We start from the raw sequence: 15,895 nt of genomic DNA, 5'->3' as shown, positions 1-15,895 counted from the left end.
GTTGCTATAGCAGTCCACTGTAAGCTATTATAAACTCATTTTAAATCTTTCATTTTTAAGATGTGGGACAAGAGTATCACATATGGATTTAAAAAAAATCAGGTATATGGTTTATCTCAACAATGTGATTTCGGTCCAAAAATGTGAGTTCACATTGGCTTGTATATGATCGATTTTACGGATCTTATTCGAGATGTGGGGAAAAGTGTCACATCTAATATTTGTAGGAACCACCTCTTTAGCTCACGTTTTTCACTTCAGATTCCAAAACAGTTATATATCACTTGACACGATATTTTATGACTATACATTATTACTAATATATATTATCTCATATTGAATTACTGCACTTATACATTATCGTTTGACTTATAAACTATACGTAAACTCAATTTTATTCTCTCATTAAGTCCTCAAAAACTTAACGTCTATCTTATTTCTATTTATTGTAAATTTCATGTTCATAATTATATGACCTTGAATAAGATGAAAATTATTGAAATGGTGGCTTAACTAGACCATTATATTACTATTGAATTACTACTTTTGTAAAAGCTAAAAATTGTACATGTTTTCGTTACGTTAAGGTGAGTTAAAATGGTAATGATGGTCCGCGAAAGGATAGTACAACTCCTATGTAATGACATTTATTGTCGCATCATGGAGCTTCAGGGTTTATTTCACCCTATCTTGTGAGGCACTGTCTCCATGAGGTGATCAAAGGCCCAGATTTAAACACACATACACCCCATGAAGTGATCAAAGGCCCAGATTTAATCACCATGTAAAATCAATGGCTGAGATCCTGTGAGGACACTGCCCCCACAGGTAGCATCTACTCTACCGAGCTTCAGTACTAGGCGGTAAAATCAATATGCTCCCAAATAATATATTGAGAAAATAAATTATTTTCCTTCAAAAAAATTACTAGCATCATCGTACCCACTCTCTCAAAATTTATCATTTACTATTACACGTGAAACATGTGTTCCGTATGGATAATATATTGTATAATTATTATATATTATGTAAAACATTTTTTAAGGTATTTGATTCGATAAATATTCTGTAAAATTAAATAAGGTAAAAGACTTAATACCATGATATTTATGTAATTATAAATAAGTGCATTATCCAGATGTTAAAAAATATTTATTAACAATGTCGTTGTGGAGAGAAAAATTGGTTGAAATTAAGGGCAGGGAAAATAGAAACGTGAAGCTTCCAAGGCCTTGACGGGAGCTGGAGGCGTGGAGCAGAAACGTGATGGGAAAAAATGTGGAGAAGTTAGATCGATGCCAAATTTAGGGCAACGAAATAACTTTGTTACACAATATATTTATACGATAAGTTATATGTGATTTACATTAAAATTTAACATTTTATCAATATATATATTATATAATTATTAAAACAAATCATGATACCAGAAGTTAATTCTCAATAAAGATCTCAAACTTAATTTTGAGACAAATTACCATAATTCAGTAGATAAAACCTCTATTATCTAACATTAAGTTGCAATTTGAAATTATTTATTCACAAAAATGTAAATATGTAAAACCATGACCAATTTATTCTCGATTAATTTAAAACCTTGGGTCTCTAGTCAGAAATAAATAATCTTGTTTAACAAGCGTGACATTTTAAGTTTCCGGGGTTAAAAAACAGAGACTCGCCAATTCGAGTAATGCTTTTGTGAGACGGTCTCACGAATTTTTATTCATGAGACGGGTCAACCCTACCGATATTCAAAACAAAAAGTAATACTCTTAGCATAAAAAGTAATACTTTTTCATTGATGTGCCAAATAAGATATCCATCTCATAAAATACGATCCGTGAGACCGTATCACACAAGTTCTTGTCCACCAATTCAAGACAGATAAAAAAGAAATTTCGTACTCGAGCAGATTAGTTTTATGGACATGAACTTCCTGTACAAGACCACCGAGGGCGAAGTGGGAGAGTGGAGACAATCAACACTTGCTTGAAGCCCTCCTGCATATAAATCCCTTGATTTATAATGAGAAGAAGAGTTGCAAGTACTGCGGGGAAAATATAAATTTTAACTGGAATTGAGATTAAAGCACATAAATTTGGAATTTCAAATTCCATTGTTGATGGTGGCAAGAGTCGAGAAATAGCATTTAAGAAACCCATAAGTGGTTCAAAAATTAGAATTTGAGGGCAAAATTGAAAACCAAAATTTTTAGTCCCTAATTCCATTTTCATTTATTTTCCAATCTAAACCACTTCAAATCCACCAATTTTATTGTGATGAATTTGAACTAGTTTAATCAATTCTTTCAAATCCTGATCTTATTTTCAAATTCCAACTTTCTAAATAGCTACAAATAATATTTAAAATCCCAAATCTTCTTAAATACATGAATATAGACAGCAGTGAAATTTAGTCCATGTTATAGATTAGAATAAAATAAGTACTGCCATTGCAATGTGAAAATTTATTTAACTCCTCCCACTACGTCTGTTGCCACTTAAATATGTAATAAATATTAAATTTAAAAAATTAAAATAATACCTCGAAAAGGTTCGAGGAATCTTATCAGAGCCCTCTTGCACATTTCCATCAGTCAACAAATTATTTCCAGAAGCCAGAGAATCTGCAATCTCCTTGAGACCCTGTAAGTATTCAGGAATACGTGAAACGGAGGAGCTTAAATTTATACTAAAGATACGAATAGATTGACTTGAGTAATAGAAATTATACAAAAATTATCAAGATGTGGACCTTGCATCTTAAATAGAAACAACTATATTTTCTAAAAAAAATGAAAATTTCACCCAGAAATATAGTTGAGGCGCCCAGACATAAATTTGGGCAGTCTCTAAGCATGTGTTAGATTTGAATCAACTTAATCCTTTAAATTGTCTCCCTTTTCCCTTTTTCCTTTGAACATAAGCAGATGCAAATGTTCACTTCGACACAATATTCAAAAGCAGAAACATGAATATGCATATTAACAATTTTCATGGGGTTCACATTTCATTGCAAACGGGAGTGAATTATTTGTTTGTTAATTTTCTCTACATTGTATTTCTGTTTTTCAAAGTGGCAACAGAAAATAGATGAGGTACCATTAGACTTGGGGCTGAGTTTCCAGAAATTTTAAACTGATCCTGCAAAAAAATAACGAAAAGATGATTAACCAGTAGTATGTAACGAGCAACGAAAATAAACATACATTACCAAAAGAAATAATTTGAGGGAGAAAAATGAAGTTTCCTAGAGTAATAACTTTTACCCATTTTAATCGGGGTATACAATCCGAATTAGGCAGCATACAATCAACTGCATAGCAGATCAGAGAAGTAACAAATCCGAACCTGAAGCAAATCAGGTATTTTCATCTTTCTTCCATTGACAATGCTACACAGGTACATAACCCCAGAATTTGCAAGGTCCTATGATATATGCAACGATGCACCGTCAAACATTTATCATCATTACTAGGGTCTTGAGAAATTAATGTTGTACTTTGAAAGTTTTTGTACAATAAAAGTATTTGAACTTTTGAAGAGGTTATGAAGTAATGGAAGCTTATTCAATATGATATAAATTAAAAGGTAAGTCATTTCACCTGTTTGCCTTCCAACGAGAGTAACTTGCCGTCCTGCTATTTAGTATTTACTATGAGAAAAAGGATCGACAAGGAAATGGTATGATACGTTTATCCAGAAAACCAACAATAATGTTTGTAATAAGCAGTCGAAGTTATTCACAATCATGAGACTAATTTAAAATAAGTGAAGTACATCCAATAAGTCAAATACACATCTAAAGCACCCTACTGAAAATTAAGGTCCCAAGTTCCAAAAAATACATAATGAGGTCTAAATTATACACAAACAAAAGTTATATCTGCAGCTAATAAATGTTTCATAATCATCAACCGCCAATTTAAACTTGCAACCCTGTGATAATCTAAAGCAGGATGCATTAGAATAGAAAACAGCAAGATCCAAAGAAGTCAAAGGAAGATCCAAAGAACCATCCTTAACCAAACTTTTTCCGCATGAAGTCCTACTCAGTTTCAAATAAAAAAATGTAGGCTACCATCCCTTTTACCTTGTATATAAATTAGTCCCAACTCCCAAACTAAAAAAAGAAAAACATAACCTACCCTCTCCTACATAGCAAGAAAAACAACTGCTGAAGAGAACAGCAAGTGAAGAAATCAACAATGGCTACAAGGTGGTAATGCAGAAAATAATGATGGGCTATGGCAGAGAGGCGGTTGAGATACCAAGGTGCTACTTTTGTGTAAAGAAAGCAGGAAATGGAAAAACAAGTTTAAAACAGTGAATAGGACAAGGGCAGAAAAGAAATTCAGCGCAGTTGTTGCTCATGTCACAAGAATGCAGAAAAAACATTAAAACAATCAATAAAGGATCCTTTAGCAGTTTAAAAAATTATTTTCTATAACTTAATATAATACAAGTGATATTCGCATCACATGAATCTTTATATTAAGAAATATCGGCAAGGCATATTATTAATTATTATTGTACTTCCGTAGATCAATTTCGTAGACAGACATACAGATTGTCCTAATAAACAGTAGTGCGTTTCTACATGAATTCAAGGAATCCAAAGGGTGTAAGCCTGCTCCTCAAAGGAGTAAATTGATTGAGTCATTTTCAGAAACATTCACAACTTCGAAAATCTCACATTTATGTTGCTTCATATAAAAATTTAGCACTTTCCAAAAGCATAGGTTTCAATGAATCCAAAGGGTGTAAGCCTGCTCCTCAAAGGAGTAAATTGATCGAGTCATTTTCAGAAACATTCACAACTTCGAAAATTTCACATTTATGTTGCTTCATATAAAAGTTTAGCACTTTCCAAAACCATAGGTTTCACAATGAAGTACCATACCAAATACAGAACCTCCATCTCATGACTTCTTACCAAATGATTTAACAAAAGAAGATTAAACTATAAGAAAATGCATACAATATAAAATAATTAAGAATTTTAGAAGATATAACCTACCAAACCAGAAACCATCCTCTGCAATGCATCCAAATCAAACCCAATTTGAGAAACATCACCACGTACATCATTAACCTATTTCACAAGTTAGGTTTTTTAAAAAACGATTATTCTAAATGATGTTCAGATCAAAACGTATTTTCTTGGGCTTGCCATTCCAACATACTGATAACTCAGGTTATGTCAAAATGAGAGAAGAGCAAATTATACCTTCAGAGGCAATCTACACCCGAATCAAATGACAAATATATCAAGTAGCACATTTTAGGGATATAACTTTGAGGTTGACACAACAAAGCTAAGATTATTGCACTTAATATATACCTCATTCCTAATTAATTTGGATATCTCTACTTGCTCATCCAGTTTCCCATCCAAGTTCTCGATTCTCTGGGTCAAGTGTCTTTTGGCCACCTGATCAGAAGATCATAAATGAAAACTCATGATATATAGAAAATCCATTAGTTAAGAAGTTTCCATCGCTTATGTTGATTACTAAAACAAAAATTCCTTCTTTAAAACAATTTTTGAAATAGACTTTTATCAGAATTAAGTATAGTAACCCAATCTAATAGCATGCAAGTTTGTTCCTAGCACATTTACAGGAAAAGAAGTTAACATCTGTTACATAAAAACTACATGTTGCAATTCAGGTTTCAAAATAAAATAAACAGAACTTATAAAAAGACAACAAAGTTGCTTATTGAGTTTAGAAATCAGCATGCTCAGATACTTACTGCAAGGGCCTCAGTCACATGATCCAAATGTTTGGTCAAGTTGGAAACAGCATTTGCCATATTTTGCTTGGTTACATACATCAGGTCTGAGAATGAAAGACCCTACCCAAAAGAAGATTCATCAGGTGGGGGCCAAACTCGCAAAAGAAAAAATACGGCAAATTGTCGAAAGCATCAGAAAATAAGAATATTTATGAATGCTCCAACACAATAAAATTAGAATAATGAACGGTTCTACCTTCCACCACATGTATCCATAACCCACAGCTCCCAAAGCAGCTGCTGGCACTATTAGAGCTGTTAAGTTACCTGTGAAAAAGAAAAAGTAAGGGAATCACTTAAACAGCCATAAATCCTTAACAGTCTCGCATAAACAAGAAATACCAACTTTGTCCAGAACTTCCATTAAGAACAGTAATCTGCCTAGACGAGGCCAGTTGCCGAACCTCCATGGCTAGCCTACGAACCTATAAAACAATTAATCACATAACAATTAATACTTCAGTTGAATATAAAATCAAAAAGTTATCCACCTTCACAGATCCAAAGTTCGATGTTTTTGTTCAAAGGTATATGATTATACAAAAAAGAGCAAACTATACCATGCCATGCTAGCACAAAAAAAATTACAAATAACTAATATACACCAGGCAGAGATATCCCCAACGCCCAAAGCCAGCCATCTCACTAGAAAGCAACAAGAAAAATTCTCACAGAACAATTAAATAGGAGTGGCATCAAAGTAACAATGATAAAATTCTCTTTTTGTTTTACTCAAAAAGGAAATCCAAAGCAATTCGATAAGGACACAAGAGTAAAACAATTGTGTAAAATGTAAATAGACTTAAGTTTAAAAAATAAAAATACAGTAGAATAACTTTTTGAGTCATCCCTAAACAGTTGTGGTATACCTGGCTAGCAATTGCATCAGAATTCCCTTCCGATTCCCCTGATTTCTCCAACCCCTTAAATAGATTCTACCAAAACAAGCCAAAAGATCTTTGAATACAACTAAGAGAAAATTTGCCAAATGTAGAGAATACAAGACATATGTATAGTGAACATATTGCAGCACAAGGTAGCTTTACCATAAAAGACATTTCAAAACAACACACTAACACCGTGAAATTATGAAATAACAGTCTTATCACTTAATTGGACACCAATTTGCATCCCAATAATTATAAATGACTATGAGAGGCCAAAATTATCAACAAATAGAAAGTTTCTCAAATCCTTCAATATCTATACAATTGCACAAATGTGACGAAGAAAATTGAAGTTTGCTGGATGCTACCACGAAAAAGGGCATAACCAAATTGTGTGTGAAATACTCCCAATTGAAACATTTTATTGGACACCTCGAGATCACTGGGATAAGGCTTGAGCACTAAAGTAACTAAAGAGTTATTGATGCTCAATTTCCAGATGGGTCTTCTTTCGTTAAAAGCTCTAAACTGTTTCAAAAGCTAGGTAATGTGGCAGCTATCTACAAATCCAGTCAAATTTAACACTGACTTGATATAAGGGATACAAAAAACAAAAAACTAAGGTGTCGTATCACAAACAATATCTTTCCAATTCTCAAACAATTATATAAGTAGGTCACAAAAATTATAACGAGATTCACAAATTTTTTCAACTCAACGTAAAGGCAATACAACTCCACGACAGAAAAATTACACTCCTGGCTTACACAAGCTCAATAAGCTAAATGAAGAGATTGATTCCAAATAATGCACACCAGTATACAGCTGAATCCAGAATACAAAAGGAGGTGGAAGATCAAGTACCTGCATTTCACCCAATATATCTGATAATTTCCCATTCCTCATCAGTATTGTTCCCGTATAACCTAATTGCACCAAATAAAAGCAAGCAAAACTCTCACAAAAAGTCGGATCAAACTCAAAACATCTAAATTACAATAACGAAACACACATAAACAGGCAGAATCTATAGATACCTGCTCCAACGATGAAGAGTATCCTTGAAATCCCTATCCCAGCCTGCATAGCCATCGCTGAATGATCTGCAGTAACCAAGTTGAAAGAAGATAGTATTTTGCGGGTGCGTCGTTGTTAAGGGATTGATGAACTTTTTGGTACGTGGCGAGGCATGCATGGGAAGGCACTTTCCCGTTTTAGTTTCAATGGCTAAATGTATCATTTTGGGTTGAGATGCATTAGGGCTTGACCGGATTAAAATATTTGATTATTTAATTGGTTATAAATCAGAATGCAGAATTAATTAAAAACCAGCTCACATATCCAACTGACGGTTGATTGGCTTGATAGCAACTGAAGTTCCTCAAAAAATAATGATCATCATGTTCAGACAATAATTATCATAATTAAGAGAAACAATCATCCATGAATTAAGCGAATTCGAGGGAGATGAATAAATGATATTTGGGTGGATTTGGAATAGGAGTCAATTTCTCACTTCATTTCATTTAACAGAAACAATCATTCGTAAGAGACAACAAAAGAAAAACACAAGATTTGCATTTACAATTTAATCCTGAAGGTTAATAAAACTACTCTAATTACAAGTATTTATCCTACTGTTAATCAATTACAAGCTCAATTTGAAATGATTAACAAGTCAAATTGCATTCATTACAGAATAATAAGAGCTATTAATATCCTCAAAACATATTTTCCGAAGATTTCTTCCAACTTTGTTCAGACCGAGCAGATAGCAAATAATGCAAATAGAAATCTAAGTTCCATCGTTTTAATATGCATTGGGTATAGCATGATGTCGGATGATTTGTGGGAACAATAAACAGTTGGGATATCTGGCTAAAAATATGCGGAATTAAGACATGGAATGAGTATATATCTGCTAGATAAGAATGAGGCGCAAAAAATCAATCACGAATTTCGCACGTAAGATTAACGAACTAAGCCTTCAAATTCTTGTTTAGGATTTGAATTTAAACAATCAGAAAAGTGTCATTCCACTGAATAACTACAGGGATACCAATAATAGATAGAATAAGGAGACGGATTTACACCTGAAGAGCGCGAGAGAGAGAGGAGACCGGCGGCGATGTGTAGCACGAGTGAAGAAGAAGAAGATGTGGACCAGCGGCTGCGGCTTGTTTACACTCTTTCTTATTTATTCGTTTTAATTAATTAATTTAATTTTTATTATTATTTAATACTTTTTTGTATTTAATACTTTTTGAATATTTATTTATTTTGTCAGATAACGGTAATTTCCAATTACAATATAAAATCTAACAGAGTTGCGTTAAAGTCTAAAGTTTAGTTCCTTAAAATAATAACTCAACCTATTTCAAAAAATTAAATTAAAAAAAATAACTCAACCTTATGACCGAAATAATATTTTACTATATAAGTATTTTCTTAGCAAATGGAATTTCTTATTTTTCGTCGAGGATTAGATCCGGTAACCGGAGGTCTATGGCTGAATTTTTAATATTCAAGAATTCATAGAAATGCACATAACAAGTTGACATCAAATCAGTTGAATATTGCACACCTTCAGTACCAACTGGTTTTCTTTAGTCATTCCAATAAAAAAATTTATATGATCAAGTAATAGTTGCATAAAGCTAGTCCAAGAAAAAAAGAAGAAAAAATCCTTTCTAACAAATCAAAAGACATTAGATTTCTCATACAAATTCTTAGTACAACTTATTGAACCCCAAAGGCGACACATTTTCCCCGAATCTGGGCAAGAAAGCTTCCCTATCGAGCGAAACATGAAGGGATGACACGATTTTAACCAGCGATACCCAAAGAAAGGGCGCGCTGCAAAATGCGTATCCGAAAACGGTCAGTGCCCTTGAAACACCGTTGTTATACCAAGGGTAGGCCATCACTAAAAGGACCCCGACAATCCCTAGCCATGGCACGAGTACATGTAGCATAGGCAAGAGAAAGGCGTTGATAGCGATGAAAGAAAGCGAAAATGCCCCAAGCAAGTAGAGGCCCCAGCCAATGACTGGATGAACTGTGTGAGGCACGAGGAAGAATGGAACCACGTATGCAGCAAGAACGGACCATAGAGCAATCAGTTTGAAGCCAGTCTGTACAAGGAAAACACTCTTTTCTTCTCTCCGGTAACATAGTTTTGATAAATTGGGGCGAGCTAGACGCGCCACAGCCATGATTCCCAAGTAAAATATAGCTTGGATGAACACTATAGGGGTTTCTGCAGCGTAGCTGTTGGCAAAAACAAATACACATCACAAAACGAACATGAGACCACACGTTTGGTCAAGAAAGGGAAAAAACTATGTTTTTTCAATGGTTGATTTACCCGAGAGTTTGAAGTCGTTGTTCATGCCATTGAATGCCTAAAGGAAGGACAGGCCATGACCACCAGTACCATGGTTTTAACCATGGAGCTCCCGGGAATGTGATGACACTGTTAGGCCCACACGGCACACTCCAACGTAGTCTGAGATCTGGAGACATATAAATAAGAAATAATTATTTGATCCTAATTGATCAGCGTATGCTAATGCTATATGTAGACACGAATACTTTTTTAAACCATGGGTTCTCATTAATGTGTTTACTTACAATAATAAGAAGCATCCATTTGGTAGCCTAGAGGAAGTCGGTAGGTTCCATCGAGTGTCGTGGCATTTGAAGGAGGGTGAAACATTGGTCGATCAAGTAAATCTGGGAAGTAGTTTCCTAAGAATCCTTGGTCAGCTCCATCAGCATTACTTCTGCCGATCTCCACCTCATGAATCATATCATTGAAAACCTCTAAAGATGGCTGCAAATTTAGGCCATTTTAGGGATGGGATTTCGGTGAAGTAAACACATTTCACTTCAAATTTTCTGCTCTATTATATTGATTAGATGTTCACCATGTATCAACAGGATAACATATTTAAGAAAGTTTGTGTCACCCTCCAACTCTCCAAGACTAAAGGCTAAACAAATCCATTATGTAGCCTTATAATTAATTAATTAATTGACAACTCTATCTTCATACATGGTGTGGACGTAAAGGTTATACCTGCAACACAAAGAGACCGGTGTGGAAGATGCAGGGATTGATGAAAACAGCACAGAACTGCCCACATTGAAAGAGTTCATCAGTTTTTTGAAGGAAGAGATTGTCAGCATCAAGCATGACCACACGCTCGTACTCGACTAATTTCCACGCATACAGCTTGTTCAGCGTCTTCGTGAATCTCCAACCCGAATTCGGATCTTTTACATATGGATTCTTCACGTTTTCAACTTTCATCACTATCGCACCATCCTCCTCTTCTCTGAAAAACCACAAAAAACCATTGATTTCCTCGGAGCTATTTGTTTATCGATTTACATTTTCGTGTAGTGGTTTTAATACCATCAAGAAACATCTGAATGCATGGAGTAAGGATTTTGAGATGCCTTATAGTTAATTACTCAGCTTGGAAATTTATATGACAAAATCACTGATGATGAAGGTGATCAAATACCTCTTTCTGTGTCACCAAACATATAATTGAACAATATAAATAAGCAAATAAAATGAAACTAAACTTGTTATTTCGATTTTAAAAAAATAGTTAACAAGTTGTAGTATATACATTAGGTGGTAAAAGAATAATGCCAAAAACTTGTATGAGACGATCTCACTGGTCATATTTATGAGATGGATATTTGGATCATCCAGTGAAAAAATATTACTTTTTATGCTAAGTCCATTAGACAACCTTACATTAGACCAACTCAAAAATCATATAGGTCCGACCGTCCAAGTACTTTAAATTGTTTGAAATATTCGTAGTAGGTCGGTAAAAATAATGCTATATTTGGTTGAAAATTGGACAAATAATAAATAAAATTATTAAATTATTCATTTGCTGGCAAATATATAATACACCAACTTGAAAGAGACTTTGACTTCCTCTGAGTTACAAATAATATATTCTAGGGTGGATGAATTTCTCGGAAGTAGATGACAATATTTTTAAAAAAGAACGTGGATCCAATTATTCCCCTCCACTCTTGCCAAATACTTGAAACTAATAAACTATTTAATTAAAAATAGTTCAAAACTTATCATATTTATTTTATTATTGAGTTAATAAATAGTCAATGATCCAGTAAACCCATGTCAATTTAATAATTTGTCATGTCGATCGTTCGTACACAAAATCAAATTAAATAAATCAACCCATTGAAAAAATCAAACTAACTGAAACAATTGCTTTCTTTATGTTCATATAATAATGGTGATATATGAACATAAATCATATATATAATTCAAAATTTTTTCCGTCCCATTAATTATTTCTATTCAACGCCTCGCCTCGCATTCAAATCTTGTGAATAGAGTAAATTACCTATGAAATAATTAAATTCAATTATTCGACTCGATTTCGGAATTCAAAGTAGGTTAAAACTTGTGTGAAACAGTCTCATAGGTAGTATTTTGTGAGACAGATCTCTTATTTAATTCATCCATGAAAAATATTACTTTTTTATGCTCAGAGCTTTACTTTTTATTGTAAATATCGGTAAGGTTGACCCGTCTCACAGACAAAAATTCTTGAGATTTCGAAATAAATGCAAAATCATGGATTGATTAATTTGAAAATAAATAAATAAAACATATCAAATAAGTAACATAAAATTGATCAGGAAGAAAAAACGAGAGAGTCAAAAGTTGTTGGAAAAAAGAAGAATGAACCCAATCCTTTGACCAGGCTGATTTGCCTGTTAAATTTCATTTCCATTATTTCTTAAGACGATAAGGATCACTTTTAAATTAAATTTTTGTATTTTTTTAGAAATATTAATTAATAAATCTAACTCAATACAAAAACTGAAATGTCAACCGACTAAAAAAAAGGAATATAATTTGATGCTAGAATCATTTTTTGTTTTTTTCTAAAAAAGACACAACGTTAGGAAATGCCAATAGACAAAGGCAAGTTCGTGCGTGGGATGCGTTTCCCAATTTTAACAATTATTTAATTCAAATTTTCACCGCTTTCAAAAATATACCACACATTTTTTTCACCACAATCCCATGTTTTTTAAGACCGCGTTGAGTTCGATTCCGACAACTTGGTCGGAATCGACATGTAATAAACTGAATGAATAGTAATACTCACAGAGCTTGAATCCAATGGGGAGGAACATCCATGGAGGCAATAACGACAAGATCAGCATCGACTTCAAGCTTTGCGAGGGATCTCAGCATCACGCGCGTGGCCATGTAGAACTCGTAATCCCTCGGAGTCCCCATATACATCATTGTGGCATACGCATTCTTGTGCGCCGGTCTCTCCGTCTTCGCTTCGCACGACAATAACAATAAACCCAAACTCAACACCAAACTCAGAAACGCGACTCTTCCCCTCCTTTCTCCCATCTTTACTTACTTTTTTCTACCAAACTTTATGCAAAAAACATCTGGGTTTTCTTGAAATCTGATCAGACTTAAAACCCAACCGCGTGCGTGCTTCGTATCTCTGTGTATTTTTTGAACGAGGAAAAGAATTGAAATTGTACAGTTTTGAGCACATTGGCTGTTCGATGTATTGATTATATAGTATGAGATATAATAATAGAATTATATGCGCGTGAGGGAAACCGAAAGGAAAGGGCCAGAGCAGGCACGTGAACAGCTGTTCTTTCTTATATGAAAATTAAGTACTACTTGTTCTTCCCTGCCCAAAAAATTACAAAAATTAAAATATTTTTTAATAAATAAATCGTGATTATTAAAAATAATACACCTGAAAAAAACCAGACATAAACAAATAAAAACTGTAACTAGATGAAACCCATTTTTTTTAAAATCCCAAAAAACGTTTGATTTCTCAGGTTGGATTATGGTGAAGTCATATTTTAAAATTGTGTAGGTCTTCTGTGAGACGGCATCACGAATCTTTATCTGTGAGACGGATCAACTCTACTCATATTTACAATAAAAAGTACTAATTTTTCATTCATAATATAAATAAGATATATGTCCTAAAAAATACGACTCGTGAGATCGTTTCACATAAATTTTTACATTTAAAATTATGAAATAAAATTTTTACTTAAGAATCAAATTTTATATGACATTTATTGTATCGTAATGTAATGCCCACTTGGGACAACATATTAAATTTCTCGTCATTTATTACAATAAATATTGTGTTATAACAGAAATTTAAATTGGAAACTTACTCCTTTAAAAATTATTATTATATGTAATGCTTTGGAATGAATTTTTTTTTAAAACGTAAAAGGTTTTTTTATATATAATTTCATTATAAAGAAAATGTTGAGCATACATAAATTATTAACGTATTATCTTATGTTATAAATTAAAAGTATATGTTAGTTAGGAGATATAAACTAAATTAAATTATTTTTTATAGTAGATTTTTTAGGACTCGGTCAGCTGAGTTATCCAAAGCAAAAGCTTAGTGGAGTATGAAATTCTTAGTCAATGTTTACCAAGTCCACATGTTTTCAAGCTGGACATGGTTCTCGTTTACCACGTAAAAATGACGTATCATAATATTTAATATTAAATAATAAATAATATTTTATTTTTTTAATAATTTATATAATTGAATATTATTATATAGCTGCTACGAATTCTTTAATCAATCCCACTAATAGGGTTGAGAATTGAATTAATATTAATGTATTTTTTAATTATCGAAGAACTCAGTAAATTATATGTTAATTGTTTTTTGGACAATAAACACGCCAATGAATGCGGTAACTAGTCGTAACCAAATGTGGTACATGATAAATACTTCTTTTCGAGTGTTGGCGGTTTAAAAGATAGTTTAGCCTTATTTTCAAGTACAAAAATAATACAGAATTTGAATTCGAATTGAGTCTATTGAAATCTATGAATTTATACTAATTATTAAATAACTTCTTGGCGCGATTGATGTTTAGTCCTCAAATATCATACACGGAATTAAGCTTTGGATTCTCAAATCTATCTCCACAATGCATATGCTTCCTCACCATGGACAATATTATTGTTTATTTGCAATACATTCTCACTGAGCCTAAGTGGATCGAACAACTTGATGAACAAATAAATGAAGCTCGTGACAACAATATTTAGACATGCCACAAAAAGGATTCCGGCGAGTTAATTTTCCTTGTCTTGGTCCGAGCTCGACCCATCTGGAGGTCATATGCTAGATCGTTGTACTTCTCCCAATCGGGAACCATATAAAAGAGTCGGCTGAGCTTAGGCACGTCCACAACGCCGATGAGAATGTAATTTAATTGATTGATAATCCCAGAAAGGGTTCTAAGATCGTCTCTGGACTCGAGCAAAGTAAGAAAGACGACAAACCCAAAGCTTTACACTGGAGGCTAAGAGAAGATGGGTTGAAAGCTAGCCGAATAAGGAAAAAGTACCTCATTAAAACCATCCATGAGTATGCAACAACTCGGGAAGCCGATCAGACTCCTACATATCATACAAATATGGGCTCTCAACATAGACCGAGTAGCATAAGAGGCCAAGATGATGGATCAAGGACCATATCCATGGGTAGTCTAGGGACCGGAATCCTCATATGTGACACATCTTACCGGTGATCGAGTGTAAAACCCAAGATTTTAAGTTATCGTTTTATCATGACAGTATATTTTGGATACCAGATTTTTATTTAAATTTTAGGATATGAGATTTTGCAAGATTTTAGTGAATAATAATATCATGTATATTATTTAATATTAAGCAGATAAAGAGCTAAGATTTGAGATAATTTTTGATACCGGGATAAAAATCAAGCATGAGATAATACCAACCCTAGAATTTCGAATTCAAGAGTTTATATATCATACAAATTTCGAAAATTTGGTTGGATAAAGATTAGATTTTCGCGTATCACCAAGATTTAGATCACGATTTTGTTGGAGATTTGATACACGGATGATACCTATCGAGATAGCATCCAACCCCTATAAATAGGAGGGTCACCTAACTCAAAATTCACACCTCATATCATACCATAATTTTCGAGAATCCCCTCTAGTTCCTTAGGTTTTTTTTTCGAGCACAGCGAAGCCCTGCCGCAGTCCAGCCACCGTAGTTTTTCAAGTTTTCTTCAAGAAATTTAAGGTAAGTGGGCTTGTTTTAAACTGTGTATTTTCGGTGCATTTATTTTCTTATTT

At 33.4% G+C, this 15,895-nt stretch overlaps 2 protein-coding genes across 2 annotated transcripts; both read right to left on the bottom strand.

Moving 5' to 3' along the window:
• Positions 1–1,509: 1,509 nt before the first annotated feature.
• Positions 1,510–8,873, bottom strand: LOC140808373 (uncharacterized). Its single transcript, XM_073165479.1, has 14 exons — positions 8,779–8,873; positions 7,723–7,788; positions 7,550–7,611; positions 6,668–6,733; positions 6,145–6,223; positions 5,995–6,065; positions 5,757–5,858; positions 5,344–5,433; positions 5,020–5,094; positions 3,605–3,637; positions 3,351–3,428; positions 3,102–3,143; positions 2,545–2,645; positions 1,510–2,000 (listed from the first exon to the last, which is right to left on the bottom strand). Exons 2-14 carry the CDS (start codon positions 7,775–7,777, stop codon positions 1,979–1,981), a joined length of 876 nt encoding a protein of 291 aa, XP_073021580.1. The 5' UTR covers positions 7,778–7,788; positions 8,779–8,873; the 3' UTR covers positions 1,510–1,978.
• A 397-nt stretch (positions 8,874–9,270) lies between these two features.
• On the bottom strand, positions 9,271–13,317 carry LOC140807339 (putative glucuronosyltransferase PGSIP8). The gene is made up of 5 exons (XM_073164148.1): positions 12,862–13,317; positions 10,767–11,025; positions 10,319–10,520; positions 10,053–10,200; positions 9,271–9,955 (listed from the first exon to the last, which is right to left on the bottom strand). The coding sequence occupies exons 1-5, from the start codon at positions 13,119–13,121 to the stop codon at positions 9,415–9,417; spliced, it is 1,410 nt and encodes a 469-aa protein (XP_073020249.1). The 5' UTR covers positions 13,122–13,317; the 3' UTR covers positions 9,271–9,414.
• Positions 13,318–15,895: the final 2,578 nt, after the last annotated feature.

This window comes from Primulina eburnea, chromosome 12 (assembly GCF_022965805.1).
Source record: "Primulina eburnea isolate SZY01 chromosome 12, ASM2296580v1, whole genome shotgun sequence".
Classification (NCBI taxonomy): domain Eukaryota; kingdom Viridiplantae; phylum Streptophyta; class Magnoliopsida; order Lamiales; family Gesneriaceae; genus Primulina; species Primulina eburnea.
Note: the sequence above shows the minus strand (reverse complement) of the source record. Positions and strands in the feature narration are given on the sequence as shown.